The 18,648-nt window shown below is 47.2% G+C and overlaps 1 protein-coding gene across 7 annotated transcripts in view; it reads right to left on the reverse strand.

Moving 5' to 3' along the window:
- Positions 1 to 16,176, reverse strand: part of cxxc4 (CXXC finger protein 4) — an 86,246-nt gene extending 70,070 nt beyond the window's left edge. For 5 of the 7 annotated variants that reach the window (XR_010006736.1, XM_062982539.1, XM_062982538.1 and 2 more), the window contains exons 1-2: positions 15,562 to 16,176; positions 6,693 to 8,127 (exon numbers count right to left, since the gene is read on the reverse strand). Coding sequence is in view for 6 of the 7 variants with exons in the window: in XM_062982539.1 (XP_062838609.1) it covers positions 6,693 to 7,889 (1,197 nt within the window). In the remaining variant the exon portion in view is untranslated. The other 2 variants (XM_062982536.1, XM_062982537.1) reach the window with 2 other exon arrangements.
- Positions 16,177 to 18,648: the final 2,472 nt, after the last annotated feature.

An 18,648-nucleotide genomic window follows, 5' to 3' on the forward strand; every position in this document is an offset into this window, starting at 1 on the left:
CTACCACAAACAATTTATATGTGTGAATTGAAGAGTTAGCCAAAAATAAAATAAAAATGGCTATAAATGTAGTACACATATCTGTAAAGTTTAAAACAAGCTGAAGGAAAAAGAGAAAGTTGACCAATCTGCCAGGGCTTGCAACTCATGCACATAAAATGTAAATGTGAAGCTAACTTAAGCATCATCCCTAAATTTGATGAAGCTCTGTAAGAGCCAAGGGTACCCCATTTGATATTATGAGCAAAATAGCTACTGCTCAGTGAAGTAAATAGTAAGTAATTCCTGCCACATGATTGTGCTGATGCACTGAAGCCATGGGTTACATATCACTGTCTCTGACATGAAGCTGTTGTGTTACCTTTATTTTGTTCCACAGAATCACAGAGTCAGAAGAGACCACACAGGCCATCGATGCCAACCCCCTCCATGCAGGAAAAGCATAATCAAAGCACACACACACCCAACTTATTATGCCAAAGAAAGAGGGGGAGGGGGAGAATAGTAGCACAGTTTGAGTATTCCTTATCCAAAATGCTTGGGACCAGATGTGTTTTGGATATTGGATATTTTTTGAGGGGTGGTGTTCTGGAATACATGTATTTGTATACATGTACATAATGAAATATTTTGGAGATGAGACCGAAATCTAAATATGAAATTCATTGATGTTCCATCTACACATTATACACATAGCCTGGAGATAATTTTATACAATATAGTTAATAATTATGGGCACAAAACAAGTTTATGTACAGCAGTGGTTTTCAATTGCTTATGTAGTTTACCAGCTGTTAGGATTTCTGGGAGTTGAAGGCCAAAACATCTGGGGACCCACAGGTTCAGAACTAGTGATGTACCGTGAACCATCAGGAGACGATGATCCCAGCCAACCATGTTGTCAGTTTTTGGAGTATGTTGAACCTTAGAATTCTGGATAAGGAATACTGATCCTGTAATACACCTTGAATGTGAGAGCTATAGAAAGATCCATTTTTGAAATACAAGTCCCAGAAATCCTAGACCATGAGGTCAGGGGCTATGCTGGTGGAGGATTCTTGGAACTGGAGCACAACTTTGGATGTAACTTACTTTCCAAGAATTTCTATATTTTCTAGATAATATGTGATATATGTTGTGACTTAGCTAGAACTTCCAAGAATCTCCATATTTTCTAGAAAATATGTGATATATACCTAGTTAGAAATTGCCATCTACAAAGTCTCAAAAGACAGAACAGAAGTAGAAAACCTTATTGTTTTTATTGTTTTTGGGGCTTGAATGAATAATTGCTGGCCAAAATGCTGGTTGAAAGAGACTGGAAGTCAACCTCTGCCAGAAAAGACAGTTCAGTAGGGTAATGAATCTTTTTCAAGTCCAGCTATAGTGGAAACTTTGTTTCACTTCTGTGGGCCCTGTCAGTCTCTAACACGCTTCCTGCCAGTTGTCTGCTGCATATGTGCAGTTGTCCTTTATTATTCAATTACAATTTTTTTAAATGGAGGTGATGGATGAGTGGAAGATACCAAGCACAGGGAGTGGGTCTATAACAAATAGAAAATTGTACAATTTGACTTTCATTCTGACAGTCAAGTAATTAGCTATAAGGATATAAACCACATGGCGAAAACATTAAAACTACTTACAATCTGCAGAGACATTAAGAAGAAGCTGATTCTTTAGAAAAAAATGTTTTGGTATAACACAGGGAGCAAGTAGGTTTTTGGGAGAAAAAGTTTTAAAAGTACTGCCAAGACATGCATTTCACTAGCCATTTTTCAAGAGCAAAATGTGGTGATCTCCCATATTATGTTTACCTGGTGTTTAAAAGTTCAGGGCTCCTATGCCAGGCAAGAGATTTTTGCCAACTCTTTATTTACAAATCAGTTTTCCCTGATCTTACTGCCATCAGTTCCCTCCCACCCACTGACTGAGCAGAAACTGTATTCATCATTCCCGGAAGCTAATTTGTAATCACAATTAACAGCTACAGTTTTAAACAGAGCCACATGGAAGCAAACCCAATATTATTTTGTGGGGTGTATTTATGAGAACTTACTTAGAATGGTGCTGCATAGGGTTTAAGAAGGAAGGGGATACAAGGTATTTTTTAAAAGATTGCAAACTGTATGGGAGTGGATCTTGGCCTCAATTCAGGAATGGTAGTTAGGACCAATAAAGGTAGTAGATGTTTGGAGCCTAAAGCCCATGGGCCTCAAGCCCATGTTTCCTTTATAATACACAGAGGTGCAAAGGGCATAGCAGAAACAGAAGGCAGGAGGGGGTGCTTAACCCTTCCATCCCCAAATGTTACATCTTGTTACTGACACAAACCAGATATATATTTCTCAACCAGTAAAGGGGAAGGGGTGTCTTCAGGCTCCTGTAAACACACATATACACACACTTCCCATACTTCCCATCCCCAGCATGTGGGTTTGGAAACATGCATCTGTCAAGACATTCACTTAGTTCATGGCTAAAGCTGCTGTTCTCTGCACACTTACTTGGGAATATGCCCCACTAAACATAGTGGAATATCCCAACATGTGTAGGGTTACAATGGACCTCCATTTAAAACAGGAGTGGAAAACTTAGAGCACTCCAGATGCCATTGGACTGAGGCTCCCATGAGTCCTAACCATCATAGCCAATGGAGCGATTGAAGGGAAATGTAATCCCAAACCATCTGGAGGGCTGCAAATTGCCCACCTCAGATTTAAAGTAATGAGACTTAAGCAAATGAATACTAAGTGGTTCTCTTGGGCTGAATGAGGATTCACTTTGATGCTTCTATTCATGTTTATACTGAGCTATATCCCACTATCTTCGGTGAGTCGTACTCCCAAATACACATGTTCAGTAGTGAAGCCTTATCTCAGTCAAAGCTAAACTAGATGATTGGGAGGATGGTGTCCATGAGAAAGTATGACAAAACTGCACAACAGGTTACCATTAAAGTCAACAGGAACAGGAAAAAAATATTTTGTTAGCTATGGTTTAGTGTTCAAATCCAGCATTACTGTTTATTGTAAAAATCACAATATACATTCTTTGAAATGTTCTAGGAAATAAACAGGAGTGCATTTGCAACCCAAAATAACAGGCAAATCTATATACAACTGATTTCTACCATCTTGAATATAATCCACAGAGGTTGTTGCATTGGTGTGATATTCAATTATCATATATGCACAATAAGCAGCTATGGGAAATAGAGAAAGAATGTGTTATGAAAAGTTTCTGAAAGCACAGTTCAGTCTGCTAAGGGCAAAAGAAAATTAATGATCACCCAAGTTTGTTTTTAATGGAAAACTTAAAACTTAGTGACAACATTAATACCTAAAAAATCAATATACAAAATGCCTATTGGTCACAATTGCAGGCAGACAGCACAAATCTCACTGTGTTGTTAATTTTGGTGACTTTACGTCTCTCAGACAGTACCGTTCTCTCCAAATAAGCTCTCTCCCACCAAACAGAGTCTCAGATGATATGTTCATCTAACCAGCAACACTATAATTTTAATAATGACAGGGGTTTAAATATGATTACAAGTCTTTCCTCTTGTTTTCCTCCATCTAAAAATAATACTATTAGTCATTTACACATTTTTCTTCCTTGCTGTCTGCAAGACTAAATACATGAACTGAAATTTCCACAATATCCCCTCTTCTCTGTCGTTTCCATGTCTATCAAACTTGAACACCTGCCTTTACAGCTCTGCAACACTCAATACATTGTCAGTTCTGAGCACAGGCCTTTCAAAAATAAATGTATATACATTTCAATCACACATAATAACTTCAATCATAGATGTACTTTACCCAATAATAAAAACAGACCACAAAAGGCTATTATTATTTTTTGGTAAGGATGTGTTGCCAAAAGTGTCATGTTTTTGGCATACTTCATCAGTAACTTTACCTCTATCACCAGTTGTTTCCACACATCAGATTACCACCAGTCACCCCTAAAAAGTCAGTCACCCTAAAAGTGAGCTAACTATTAATGTGTTTTGACAGTTTTTAAAAATCAGCAAGGAAAGGGACAGCTAAAAAAAGTTCCCTGTCCTAAAACCCAAATGAAGCAAAATCTACACAGCAGACCAAAATGGGGAAAAAATGGGGGCGTGTCTATGCGTGCCTGGGAAATCCCTCTAGCCGGCCACAATTACGTCAGAAATTAAAATTGATGCTTCATATTCATTAGGAAATATTCCAAGTCTTCCAAAGATTCACCTTTCACCATTGGTTCCAACATTTAGTAAAAAATAGTTTACAAGTCACCAGACAGAACTCTTTACAGGAATAGACAAAATGTACAGACTTTAGGTTAATTTATAGTGTGATGAACTCAACTTGTCTAGTTTCTTTAAAATGTTCATTTTTTTGAAGAAAAAAAATGGTTAGACTGGCCATCACCAAAGTAACAAGTCGCCTTGAACTTTCCCTTTTATAATGACCAAAAAACAACCAAAGGAAAAAAAATAATTGGAAATCTGGAGAAACCTGTCTAAGTCTCTCTAGGATAACATTTATTAATAAAAAATATGACTGGGTTGCTGTGAGTTTTGCAGGCGGAATGGCCATGTTCCAGAAGCATTCTCTCCTGACGTTTTGCCCACATCTATGGCAGGCATCCTCAGAGGTTATGAGGTTTGTTGGAAACTAGGCAAGGGAGATTTATAAATCTGTAGAAGTTCCAGGGTGGGAGAAAGAATTCTTATCTGTTTAAAGCAAGTGTGAGTGTTGCAATTGGCCACCTTGGTTAGCACTGAATGGCCTTGCAACTTCAAAGGCTGGCTGCTTCCTGCTTGGGGGAATTCTTTGTTCTGAGTTGTCTGGAATTCCCCTGTCTTCTCAGTGTTATTCTTTATTTATTGTCCTGATTTTAAAGTTTTTAAAAATACTGATAGCCAGATTTTTGTTCATTTTCATTGTTTCCTCATTTCTGTTGAAATTGTCCACATACTTGTGGATTTCAATGACTTCTCTGTGTAGTTTTATATGATAGTTGTTAGTGGGGCCAGCCTTTCTGTGTTCTCAAATAATATGCTGTGTCCAGGTCGGTTGATCAAGTGCTCTGCTATGGCTGACTTCTATGGATGTATTAGTCTGCAGTGCCTTTCATGTCCCTTGATTACTGTTTGGGTGATGCTGCATTTGGTGGTCCCTATGTAGACTTGTCCTCAGCTGCATGGTATACGGTAGACTCCTGCAGGCCTTGAAGCTGCAAGGCTTTTCAATGCTAACTTTTTATCATGTCAGGAGCAACTTGAGAAACTTCAAGTTGCTTCTGGTGTGAGAGAACTGGCTGTCTGCAAGGACATTGCCCAGGGGACACTCGGATGTTTGATGTTTTTACTATCCTTGTGGAAGGCTTCGCTCATGTCTCCGCATGGGGAGCTGGAGCTCACAAAGGGATCTCATCCATGCTCTCCCCAGATTCGAACCACCAACCTTCAGGTCAGCAACCCAACCTTCAAGTCAGCAGTCCTGCCAGCACAAAGGTTTAACCCAGCGGTTCTCAACCTTGGTTCCCCAGATGTTTTTGGCCTTCACCTCCCAGAAATCCTAAACTGGTAAACTGGCTGGGATTTCTGGGAATTGTAGGCCAAAAACATCTGGGGACCCAGGTTGAGAACCATTGCGACACAAGGGGCTGATTAATTAAGGTGATTAACTGCAGCACTCACACTTGCCTCCAACAGAGAAGAGTTCTTATTCCCACCCTGGACCTTCCACAGATATATCAACCTCACTCGCCTGGTAGTAGGTAAAGGTTTTCCCCTGACATTAAGTTTAGTCGTGTCTGACTCTGGGGGTTGGTGCTCATCTATATTTCTAAGCTGAAGAGCTGGCACTGTTTGTAGACATCTCCAAGATCACGTGGCCAGCATGACTGCATGGAGGGCCATTACCTTCCCTATTGATGTACTCACTTTTGCATGTTTTCCAACTGCTGGGTTGGCAGAAGCTGGGGCTAACAGCAGGAGCTCACTGTGCTCTCTGGATTCAAACTGTGGACTTTTTGGTCAGAAAGTTCAGTGGCTCAGCACAACTGAGGGCTCCACTCGCCTAGTTTCCAACACACCCCACAACTTCTTGAGGATGCCTGCCATAGGTGTGGGTGAAACGTCAAGGGAGAATGCTTCTGAAACATGGCTGTACAGCCTGGAAAACTCACAGCAAGCCAGTGATTCCGGCCATGGACTATGATTCCGGCCATATGACTACTTATGATGAGAGCTCTTACAAGGGGGAGCTTAGCTTACCACCTTCTTCTCGGCATGACCTCTGGGTTGTAGGTAGGAGGAAACTTGGGCCCTCCAGATGCTTTGGACTTCAACTCCCACCATTCCTCACAGCCTCAGGCCCCTTCCTTTTCCCCCTCAGCCGCTTAAGCGGCTGAGGGGGAAAAGGAAAGGGCCTGAGGCTGTGAGGAATGGTGGGAGTTGAAATCCAAAACACCTGGAAGGCCCAAGTTTGCCCATGCCATAGTTAGATCTCTACCACAGCCTGTGTGCGATCTGGAGAGGCGGCAAACCGAGGCGAGGCTCACAATCGGAAGGAGGCTTCCGAGAAGGGGTGCTGCATCTTGAAGCTAGACAAGAAGCACTGGAGGGGAGGGGGGAGGGGGTTCACGAGGGACGGCGGGAGGCTGGGGAGAAAGAAATCATCGCCTCTGACCTCGAGCGACGTGCCAGGTTTTTTCTTGAGCTCCTCGCACTTCCTAAACTTGCAGATCTGGTGTCCCGTTTTGCGGTTCCTGCAGCTGCTGCAGACGCCGCAGTTGATGAGCCGCTTGCAAGGCACGCACACGCCGCACCGCTTCCGCTTCTTCTTGGCCGGGTTGCCGGACCCTGCGCCGCCCCCCGAGCCGCCGCCGCCCCCTCCTCCTCCGCCTCCTCCCCCGGCAACCACGGCGGCGGCGGAGGCGGAGGCGGCTCCCAAGGCGGACGAAGAGGCCGAGGAGGAGGAGGCGGCGGCGTGGCTCTGCGGGCAGTCCGCCAGGTTGGCGATCTGGAAGGCGCTGTCTGTGACGGCGGCGGAGGCGGCGGCGGGCGAGTGGAGCGCCGTCATGACGATGACTCCCGGCGGCAAGGAAAGCCCGCCGAGCGCCGGGATGGCCGGGAAGGCGCCCACACGCTCCGGCAGGTTCATAATCTCGGCCTCGGAGGCGCCGCACTTGAGCTTGTTCATGCACTCGCCGGACAGCGGCCTGCAATGCTCGGGGCCCAGCGACGAGAGGAAGTTGTTGTTGGCCATCTGCAGCGGCGGCGGAGGAGGAGGAGGCTGCGGTTGCTGCTGCTGCTGCTCGGGGGGCTTCCCGAGCCGCTGGGAGTCGCTCCGGTGGTGCAGGCTGCTCCGGTTGGCGTGTAACGAGGATCCCGGCGCGGCGGCGGAGGCTCCAGCCACGGCGGCGGCCTTTCTAGCTACGAGCCCCGCGCCGCCGCCGCCGCCTCCTCCGTTCCCGCCCGCTCCTCCGGCTCCTCCGGCGGCGACCGAGGCAGGGTTGGGCCCCCCGACGCCCGCGCCGCCTCCCCCGGCCCCGCTGCTGCCCCACAGCATGGCGTTGGCGACGGCGGCGGTGGCGGAGTCGCAGTTCCAGGGCGACATCCCGATGCGGGCGGCGGCGGCGGCGGAGACGGCGGCCGAGGGGAAGATGGGGGTGGTGATGCGGGCGATCTTGGCCGCCGCGGCCGCCGCGGGAAAGGCGCCTCCGTTGGCCTTGTAGAAGGAGGTGGCGAAGGAGCGGTAGCGCTCCATCTCCGAGTTGTAATCCGCCAGGCTGTTGAGCGCCGCCTCGGGCAGGTGGCTCTCCTTGGGCAGCCCTCCCGGCGCCTCCGGGTTGGGGCCCGGCTCCACGCAGACGTTGCTGTTCATGGCGGGGAAGGGGGCCGAGGAGGAGGAGGAGGAGGAGGAAGGGGGGAGGAAGGGGAAGGGCAGGGCCCCGAGGAGGGCCACGGGGGCCGCGGGGGGGCGCCCAGGGGCGGCGGGGAGAGAAGGGGAGGGAGCGGGCGCGGGGCCGCGCCGCCCGTTAATCCTCTCGCGGGGAACTCATCGCTCCAGACGCCCAGGGATCCTCCGGAAGCATCCTCCTCCTCCTCGTCCACGCTCCGCGCTGAAAGAAAGAAAGTCATGTCGGAGGGAGGAAGGCAGGCAGGCAGGCTCCGCGGCAGAGGAAGCGAGGAAGGGCGCTCGGGCCCTTCCAGCCAGGCCCTCCTAGAGCCCGGGATCTGCGCCCAGGGTTTCTGCTCTTCCAGATAATCTGGGATAAACAGAAAGCCTGGGATCGGATCCTTGGATATAGTGCCTGCCTGGAAGGGCCCACAGAGGGAGGGAAGGAAGAAAGAAGGCTCGGAGGAAGGAAGGAAAGAACAAACGAAAGAAGGAAGAAAGTAGAAAGGAGCAAGGAAGGAAGAAAAGAGGGAGGAAAGAAGGTGAAAGGGAGGTTCAGCAGCAGATGAAGGCAAGGAAGGGGACAGGGAAGGAAGGAAGGAAGGAAGGAAGGAAGGAAGGAAGGAAGGAAGGAAGGAAGGAAGGAAGGAAAAAGCAGAGAAGGAAGGAAAGAGAGAGAGAAAGAGAGAGAAAGAAAGCAAGCATGCAAGCTTGCTTGGATGAAGGAAGGAAAGAACAAACGAAAGAAGGAAGACTACAAGTAGAAAGGAGCAAGGAAGGAAGGAAAGAGAAGGTGAAAGGTAGGTTCGGCAGCAGATGAAGGCAAGGAAGGAGACAGAGAGGAAGGAAAGGAAAGAGGTTTGGAGCCCTTCCACACAGCCCTATATCCCAGAATATCAAGGCAGAATATCCCACAATATCTGCGTTGAATTGGGTTATCTGAGTCCACATTCACATACTGTGGGATTTTCTGCCTTAAGAGCCCTTCCACACAGCCATATAACCCAGAATATCAAGGCAGAACTTCCCACAATATCTGCTTTGAACTATCCGAGTCCACACTGCCACATATCCCAGTTCAAAGCCTATAATGTGGGATTTTATTCAGCTGTGTTGAAGGGCCCCGGGAGGAAGGAAGAAACGAAAGAAGGAAGACTGAAAGTAGAAAGGAGCAAGGAAGGAAGGAAAAAAAGAAGGCTCCGAGGCAGATGAAGGGGACAGAGAGGGAAGGAAGGAAGATTAAGGGCCCTTCCACACAGCCCTATATTCCAGAAAATCCAGGCAGAAAATCCCATATTTTCTGCTCTGAACTGGGTTATATGGCAGTGTGGACTCAGATAGCTCAGTTCAAAGTAGGTGCTGTGGGTTATTCTGCCTTGATATTCTGGTTTATATGGCTGTGTGGAAGGACCCTGAGAGGAGACAAAGAAAGACTGGAAGTAGAAAGCAGAAAGGAAGAAAAGGAGGAGGAAAGAGAAGGAGAAAGGAGAGAAAGAAAAAAGAATCAGGGAAGGAAAACGGGGTGGGGGGGATGAGAAGGAACCAACGAAAGAAGGAAGACTGAAAGTAGAAAGAAGCAAGGAAGGAAGAAAAAGTGGAAGGGAGAAAAGCACCCCTCCCCCAAAACAGTTGGCCTCGGAACCTGCTAATGAGGATTTGTGTGGACTAGGGGCCCTTGCACACAGCCAGATAAACCAGAATATCAAGGCAGAATAACCCACAATATTAGCTTTGAGCTGGAATATCCGAGTCCACACTGCTATATATCCGAGTTCAAAGCAGATGTGGGATTTTATTCAGCTATGTGGAAGGGGCCTAAGATCCAACCTGATGCCCCCTCAGAAGGAAGACTGGAATTAGAAAGAGGCAAGGGAGGGAAGAGAAGGAGGAAGGAGAGAAGGGGAAAAAAGGAACGGGGAAGGAATGAAAGAAGCAAGAAACGAAACAGGGAGGGAGGATGAAGAGAAGGAACGGAAGAAGGAAGAAGCAAGGAAGGAAGAAAAATGGGAAGAAAGAGAAGGAGGAAGGAAGGTACTAAGGAGAGAGGGAAAAAAGCCCAGGGAAGGAATGAAAGAAGAAGAAATGACTGGGAGGAAGGATGAAGAGAAGGAAGACTGAAAGTAGAAAGGAGCAAAGAAGGAAGGAGGTAGGAAGGAAGGAGAGAAAGAAAAACAAGGAATAGGCAAGGAATGAGAGAAGCGAGAAAAGAAAACAGGGAGGAAGGGTGAAGAGGAGGAACGCAAGAAGGAAAGGTGGAAGAAAAGGGGAAGAAGGGGAGGAGAGAAGGATCAGACAAGGCTGCTGGGTTTTCTTGTGGGTTCAAGAAATAAGGGGGGATAGAAAGGGCACCGCACCAGGCGAAGCGAGATGCTCATCAGTCACCCAAGCAGCAGCTCGTTTGCATAACAATCAATGAAGACATGATCCGGCCGCCGCCACCGAGGATCCTCCTCCGCCTCCTCTTCTGCCCCTTCTTCTTCTCGGCTCCCTCTTTCCCTCCCTCTTTCCCTCTCTCCCCTCCCCCTCCTCCCGCCTTCCCTCCCTCCCTCCGCTCCCCCAGTAAACGCTTTAATCGCCGGGAATAACGAGGGAGGGGAGGGCAGGGCTGACAAATGCCAAGGGAGAGAAGGGGCAATCGGAGTGCTAAACACATGCAAATGAGGGCTGGCGTGGATAAAAATGAGAAAGGCGAGAGAGCGGGTGTGGGAGAGGGAGAGGGAGGGGAAGAGCCAAGCTCTCGACATCCTCTCTAAGCAGAGGGCATCCGAAGCGGGAGGCAGGCAAGACGGGTGGCCAGGGCAAGCGAAGGCGGGCTGGAGGGAGGAAATGAGGAAGGAAAGAGAGAGAGAGAGAGAGCCTGGCAGGGTTTTTTAAACAGGCAGAAGCGACCCTCCAAAGCAGGCGCTAAGAGCCTGCCCTTCTCAGTCGGAAGAGCTATCAAGTGCATCTCTCTGTGTCTGTCTCTCCCTCTCTTCCCACTTCAGAGAAGCACCAGCCTCCCTTTGCACCTCCAGCAGTGTCCTTCTGGGCGTCATCAGGCTGGATCTTAGTCCACACAAATCCTCATTAGCAGATTCCAAGGGCAGCTGTTTTGGGGGGAGGGGTGCTTATTCTCCACCCCACCCCCACCAACAACATTAAATGTCAGGGAGATATAGAGCAAAGGCGATTTCCCTGCATCTGGGGATCTTTGTTTGGATCTTTGCCCACCTACATTTTCATAAAAGCACCCCAAGACCAGGGTTCTCTTGGGAAGGGAGTGCTTTTATCTCATAACCTTTTCAAATAACATTAAGAGATTGGGTGGTACAGAGCAAAGATAATTTCCCTGCATCTGGGGCCATCAGTTTGGATCTTTGCCCACCTAAAAGCATCCAAAGACCAAGTTTCTCTTGGGAAGAGGGTGCTTTTCTCCCCCAACCACCACGAACAACATTAAATGATAGGGAGGTATAGGGCAAAGGCCATTTCCTTGCATCTGAGGCCATCAGTTTAGATCTTAGCCCACCTACACTTTCATAAAAGCACCCCAAGACCAGGTTTCTCTTGGGAAGGGAGTGCTTTTCTCTCATAACCTTCTCAAATAACATTAAGAGATTGGGTGGTACAGAGCAAAGATAATTTCCCTGCATTTGGGGCCATCAGTTTGGATCTTTGCCCACCTAAAAGCATCCAAAGACCAAGTTTCTCTTGGGAAGAGGGTGCTTTTCTCCCCCAACCCCCACAAACAACATTAAATGATGGGGAGGTATAGAGCAAAGGCCATTTCCCTGCATCTGGGGCCAACAGTTTAGATCTTAGCCCACCTACACTTTCATAAAAGCACCCCAAGACCACCTACATTTTCATAAAAGCACCCCAAGATCAGGTTTCTCTTGGGAAGGGGGTGCTTTTCTCCCCCAACCCCCACAAACAACATTAAATGATAGGGAGGCAAAGGCCATTTCCCTTCATCTGGGGCCATCAGTTTAGATCTTAGCCCACCTACACTTTCATAAAAGCACCCCAAGACCACCTACATTTTCATAAAAGCACCCCAAGATCAGGTTTCTCTTGGGAAGGGGGTGCTTTTCTCCCCCAATCCCCACAAACAACATTAAATGATAGGGAGGTATAGAGCAAAGGCGATTTCCCTGCATCTGAGGGCCATCAGTTTGGATCTTAGCCTACTTTCATTATCCTAAAGGGTCCCAAGGCCTGCTTTTCTTTGCTTTTCTCCCCCAGTTCCCCAAGTAACATGAAGGCATGGGGAAGGCAGTTTCACCCGTTGAACATCTCCCTTCTTTGCTGCTAAATAGACAAGCCATGAAGGTCGTCCCAGCATCTTGTCTGCACATATATAGTCACATGCATGCACACACAACCTCTAATATTCATTATATTAAAGGCTCTTTTAAGGATTTGCAAGATGCATATGGTAGCCTGCATTAATGTAAGTGGGATGAAACTGCCTGTCCCCTTTTATTAGTGTTAATGGATTTTAGCTCTTCCCCACCCCCACCCCTCCTTCTCATAGGCCATTCTCACAATACCATGGGAGAGAGATTATTTTAGTTTGTAACACACTGGAATATGGCATGCTTTCCCCCTTTTACAGAAAACAAAATACATATCAGACTGGGTTGTTGTGAGTTTTCCCAGACTGTATGCTCATGTTCTAGAAGCATTCTCTCCTGACGTTACACCCACATCTATGGCAGGCATCCTCAGAGATTGTGAGGCATATTGGAAACAAGGCAAGACACTGCAGAATGTCTAGGGTGGGAAAAAGAACTCTTGTCTCTTGGAGACAAGTGTGGATGTCACAATTAATCACCCTATTAGGACTGAAAGGCCTTGCAGCTTCAAGACCTGACTGATTCCTGCTTGGGGAAATCCTTTGTTGGGAGGTGTTAGCAGCTCTTGATGGTTTCTTGTTTGGAATTTCCCTGTTTTCACGATGTTGTTCTTTATTTACTGTCCTGATTTTAGAGGTTTTTTTTTTAAAGGTAGCCAAAGTTGGTTCATTTTCATGGTTTCCTCCTTTTGGTTGGAATTGTCCACATGCTTGTGGATTTCAATGGCTTTTCTGTGTAGTCAGACATGGTGGTTGTGAGAGTGGTCCAGCATTTCCGTGTTCTCAAATAATATGCTGTGTCCAGGTTGGTTCATCAAGTGCTCTACTATGGTTGACTTCTCTGGTTGAGTTAGTCTGAAGTGCCTTTCATGTTCTTTGATTCATGTTTGGGCAATGCTGCATTTGGTGGTCCACAGCTGCATGGGTGTATGGTAGACTCCTGCAGAGGTGAGAGGATCCCTCTTTGTCCTTTGCATTTGTTGGATTTTCTTAGTGGGTCTGTAGAAAGTTTGTAGGTTTTGTATCTTCATCAGCTTCCCTATATGGTCAGTGGTTCCCTTGATGTATGGTAAGAACACTTTTCCTCTGGGTGGATCTTTGTCTTTACTCTCATGGCTTATTCTTGGCCTTGCAGCTCTTTTGATGTCGGTGGTGGATTATCCACAGATATATAGACCACCCTCGCCTAGTTTCCAATATTCCTCACAACCTCTGAGGATGCCTGCCATAGATGTGGGCAAAATGTCAGGAGAGAATGCTTCTGGAACATGGCCATACAGCTTGGAAAACTCACAGCAACCCAGTGATTCTGGCCATGAAAGCCTTTGACAACACAGAGATTATTTTATTTTTTAACACACTGGAAGATGGCATGCTTTCCCCCTTTTTCAGGAAACAAAACACAAATCAAACTGGATGCAAAGCAAGGCAATTCTACTTCTTTCAGATCCAAAGTCCCCTTCTGCAAAGCCTTGTTTTACTTGCAGGTAAAAAGTCAAACCGAGACCTCCAGAGACACCTCAAAGGGGCCTTCCTTAGGGCTTTAAGCACCATTCCTAGTTGAAAAAATAGTTATCAATTATACTAATTGCAGTCCTAATTAGGCTAATGAAGTGTTTCCAGCCCAACCTACCAGCTTAAAAAAACAAAACAACCAGCCTCTCTAACCCTCCTCTACAAAAGTCAGGACAAAGCAAAAAAAAGAAGAAGAAAAAAGAACTTTAGCCCTGAAGTAATGAGATAAATCAAGAAGAAAAACTGGAATAAACTAACCCAGATGCTGGGGGATTGAATCTAACAAAAAATAGTAATATGCAGCAGGCATCTTTCACTTCTCAAAGACCTTAGGTCTGAAGCCACCTCTGCAATTTCACATCAGAGAAAAAAAACTGGAAATGTTGCTTCTCTGTTGGGAAATCTGTGGCAAAGAGACTCAACACGCACACAAAGCAAGGAGAAAAATAAGGCGACTTTCCCCAAAATCCAAACTACATTTTCACCTTCATTCAACAGCAATGACTTCATTTGAGTAGTTTTCCTCATTCAGTGCATGCAAATCCACTCACATAGCGCAAATGTATGGATCTGGGTTGCTGTGAGTTTTTCGGGCTGTATGGCCATGTTCCAGAAGCATTCTCTCCTGATGTTTCTATGGCAGGCATCCTCAGTGGTTGTGAGGTTTGTTGGAAACTAGGCAAGTGGGGTTTTATATATCTATGGAATGTCCAAGGTGGGAGAAAAAAATCTTCTCTGATGGAGGCAAATGCGAATGTTGCAATTGATCACCTTGATTAGCATTGATCAGACAAGAGTTCTTTCTCCCACCCTTGGACATTTCAAAGATATAGAAAACCCACTTGCTTAGTTTCCATCAGACCTCACAACCTCTGAGGATGCCTGCCACAAATGTAGGCGAAACATCAGGAGACAATGCTTCTGGAACATGGCCATACAGCTTGGAAAACTCACAGCAACCCAGTGATTCTGGCCATGAAAACCTTTGACAACACAATGTATGGATCCTTTACTAAAAATTTTAAAAAACAGACTTCTAACACAAACATGCATTGGTGTGTGCATTTCTGCAGCACTGAAAAGTGCCTTACCCTTCCACAAAAGCTCTTTTTCCCTTCCACAAAAGCTCTTTTTGCTCCCATTGCAGCTTTTCTATCCACCTTCCAAATAAAAGGTATTTTTAAATTATTATTGCTACCAGAAACTAGAAAATTATGGTGTCCACCAAGCGGGTCATTATTGTTGAATCAATGCATCTCCCGAGCGCAAAAAAGGTGTCAGAGGCCCCTTCCACACAGCTGAATAAAATCCTATAAAATGCTTTGAACTGGAATATATGGCAGTGTGGACTCAGATAACCCAGTTCAAAGCAGATATTGTGGGATTTTGAGCCTTGATATTCTGGGTTATAAGGCTGTGTGGAAGGGCCTTAAGACACAGCGATTGATTTAAAAATACAATAAAATAGAAATAATCAAAAGCAGCTAAAAATCCCCGATTCAGAACCCCACCATGGCTGTGTGGGGTGAAATATGGCATTTCTGCTCTCCTGGAGACAGGCGAGATCAAAGGTCACATTTCCCATTCAGGAGGAGGAGGGGCGGGAGGGGCGGGGGAGTAATTAATAAATTAATCCAGCCGCGCTTTTTTTTTTAATTCCCCAAGACTCGCATTCATCGACTTCACAACAACCCGAGCGGTCCAAGAGAGAGAGAGAGAGGCAGAAAGGAAGGAAAAGAAAGGGGAAGAAGAAAGAAAAAAAAGGAAAGGGATTTTTGAAAAAAAAAATAACAATTACTTACTTACCAGTCTCTGGATTTGGTTGGGGAAGAGAGGGGGGGCTTGGCTTTTAAAAGTCGCCTGCTCTGTCTTTTAATTTAGTCGCACATCTCTCTCTCTTTCAATCCCTGACACAAAGGAGACGGGGAGAAGGATGCGAAAAATATTGATATTTGGTAGGTGTAAGGATCCCGAGGTGTCTTTGGCAGCGGCTCAATGGCAACTTTGAGACTTGTAAACAAACTGTAAAGGGCGGTGAGGAGCCAAGGAGGGAGTGTAAGGGAGGGGGGAGGAAAGAGAGAGTTAAAGAAGGAGGGTGGGTGGGTAGGAGAGAAATAAAGGCGCCCAGCCACTAAGCAAATACCTGGAAGTGCTGTCTCTCTGTGTGTGTGTGTGTCTCTCTGTGTGTGTGTGCTGCTTTGGGGTTGCGAGGGGGGAAAGCGGGAGAGGAAAGAAAGAGCAGGCGTTGGATGTGTGTGTGTGTTTGTGTGTGTAAGGCGGGGGGGGATGTGTGAAAGCGCTTGGCTGTGGTGGTCTCTCTGCCTCCCTCTCTTTCTCCCTCTCCAGGCGCGTTGCGCTCCGTCCGTCTCCCTCGTCGCTGTGTGAGAGATCGAGGGCGGGAGTCTCTCTCTCCCTTTCCTCCCCCTTTTCCTCCCCCTATTCCCCCCCCCCCTCCGCCTCTGTTGGTGCGTGCCTGCGTCGCTGTGTGGCGGCGGGGGGAAGGGAGAAACCAAGAGGAGGAGGGGGAGAGAGAAAGAGAGGCGGGGAGGCGCTGAGGCGGCTGCGGGGATGCGGACACCTCCCGATGATTGGCTGCAAATTACGCCGAGAACAAGAGGCGCGCACGGGCCACCGCTTCCCTCCCTCCCTTCCCTCCCTCCCTCCCTGGTTTCCACCTTGGGCAGCCCCTCCCTCCCTCCTTTTCCTCCCTCCCTCCTTGGGAGGGAAGGCGAGCCCGAGCTGCCTTGGAGGCTCATTTGTAAGGAGCAGGCACTTGCCGCGGACTCCAGCCTCTTTATTCCCCATTAACTTGCCTCTCCGTGCGTGCCTGCGTTGCGTGCGGAAGGCCAGGGCAGGGGGAGGGGAGGGAAGGGGAGGGGGAGCCGTCTGTCTGGCTGTTGAAGGGAGGAGAGAGACGGGAGACTTGGCCCCCCTCCCCTCTCTGCCTCCCTCCCCCCGCCGCCAGCAGCACAGCCGCAGAACGAAGTGGGAAGGTCCTCGCTTGTTAGAGAAGGATGCTTTTCATCAGCGCCCCGCTCACCTCCCTCCTTCCTTCCTTCCCTCCCTCCCTCCCCACCCACTGCCCCCGCCTTCCTTCGCCTCTCCTCTCCCCTCCCTCCCTCCCTTTCCCCTTTCTCTTCGGCTCTTAACCATTTGCAGCCGGCCGCCAAAAGGGAAGGAAAGGAGAAGCGCTGGCTTTGGGAAAGGAAGAGGGAGGGAAGGTCGCCTTGGGAGGTCCAAAAGGCCCCCCGAACAACCCCGGAGCTCTTAAGTCGACGAAGAAAGGAAAGAGAGCGACGACCCCGGTGGTTTGAGACCTCTCCGCTCGGTGTGGAACACAAATAGAGAGCTTTTTGGCGCAGGGAGGGAGACCGCGCACGAATCGCAACCCCCCTCCTCCAAATCATGCCATTCAATCATAATACGAGAACGCGTTTCTTCCATTCTAAGATACCCTCTATTGTAAGACGCACACGCATTTCCTTACCACCAACAGGAAAAAAAAGCTGCTTCGGTTTTTTGATATTCTGAGTGGATAGGATTATGGCCAGAAAAAAAATTGCGGGGGGGGGGGGGGTTGATTTTTTTTTTTTTTTTAGCGAATCATGAAGAGTAGTTCCATAACGCAAAATAATTTAGAAATCGGGCTCCATCGATAAACTTCAGTGGACACTCAAGACAAATAAACTTCAGTGGATACTCAAGACAAATAAATTTCAGTGGACACTCAAGACAAATAAACTTCATTGGTCATCCATGGGGATTTGCTTAATCAGTTAATATTCATGAGTAAACCAGGCTTTTTTTTTTAACCTGAAAAATTTGGGGGGGGTGAATCCCTACCCCCCTTGGCTACAGCCCTGCCATGCATATACCATGCAGCTGTGGGCAAGTCTACATAAGGTAAAGGTAAAGGTTTCACCTCCGCTCCGGGGATTTGAACCTGGGACCTTTCGGTCTGCAAGTTCAGCAGCTCAGTACTTTAACACACTTCGCCACCGGGGCTCCTACAGGGCTGTGTAGGAGACTACATATACCATGCAGCTGTGGACAAGTCTACATATGGACCACCAAACGCAGCCTTGCCCAAACACAAATCAAGGAACATGAAAGGTGTTGAAGGCTTTCATGGCCAGAATCACAGGGTTGCTGTGAGTTTTCCGGGCTGTATGGCCATGTTCCAGAAGCAATCTCTCCTGAGGTTTCACCCACATCTATGGCAAGCATCCTCAGAGGTTGTGAGGGGAAAAAACTAAGCAAGGAAGGTTTATATAGGTTTGATTTATAAACCTTCCATAAATCAAGGGAACCACTGACAGCATGGGCAAGCTGATGAAGAAACACAACCTACAAACTATATACAGACCCACCTAGAAAATCCAGCACATGTTACATTCAGTGAAGGACAAGAGAGATCCTCTCACCGCTCCGGGAGTCTACCGGATACCATGCAGCTATGGACAAGTCTACATAGGGACCACCAAATGCAGCATCACCCACACTCAAATCAAGGAACATGACAGGCACTACAGACTAACAACCAGAGAAGCCAGCCATAGCAGAGCACTTGGTGAACCAGCCTGGGCACAGTATATTATTTGAGAACACAGAAATGCTGGACCACTCTAACAACTACCATGCCAGACTACACAGAGAAGCCACTGAAATCCACAAGCATGTGGACAATTTCAACAGAAAGGAGGAAACCATGAAAATGAACAAAATCTGGCTACCAGTATTTAAAAAAATGCTAACATTAGAACAGTAAATAAAGAACAACACTGTGAAAACAGGGAAATTCTAGACATGAAACAATCGGGCTGCTAACATCTCAGAACAAAGGATTCCCCCAGGCAGGAATGAAGCTTGCAAAACCATTAATGCTAATCAAGG

The sequence above is a fragment of the Anolis carolinensis genome, chromosome 5 (genome assembly GCF_035594765.1).
Source record: "Anolis carolinensis isolate JA03-04 chromosome 5, rAnoCar3.1.pri, whole genome shotgun sequence".
NCBI classification, from domain to species: Eukaryota; Metazoa; Chordata; class Lepidosauria; order Squamata; family Dactyloidae; genus Anolis; species Anolis carolinensis.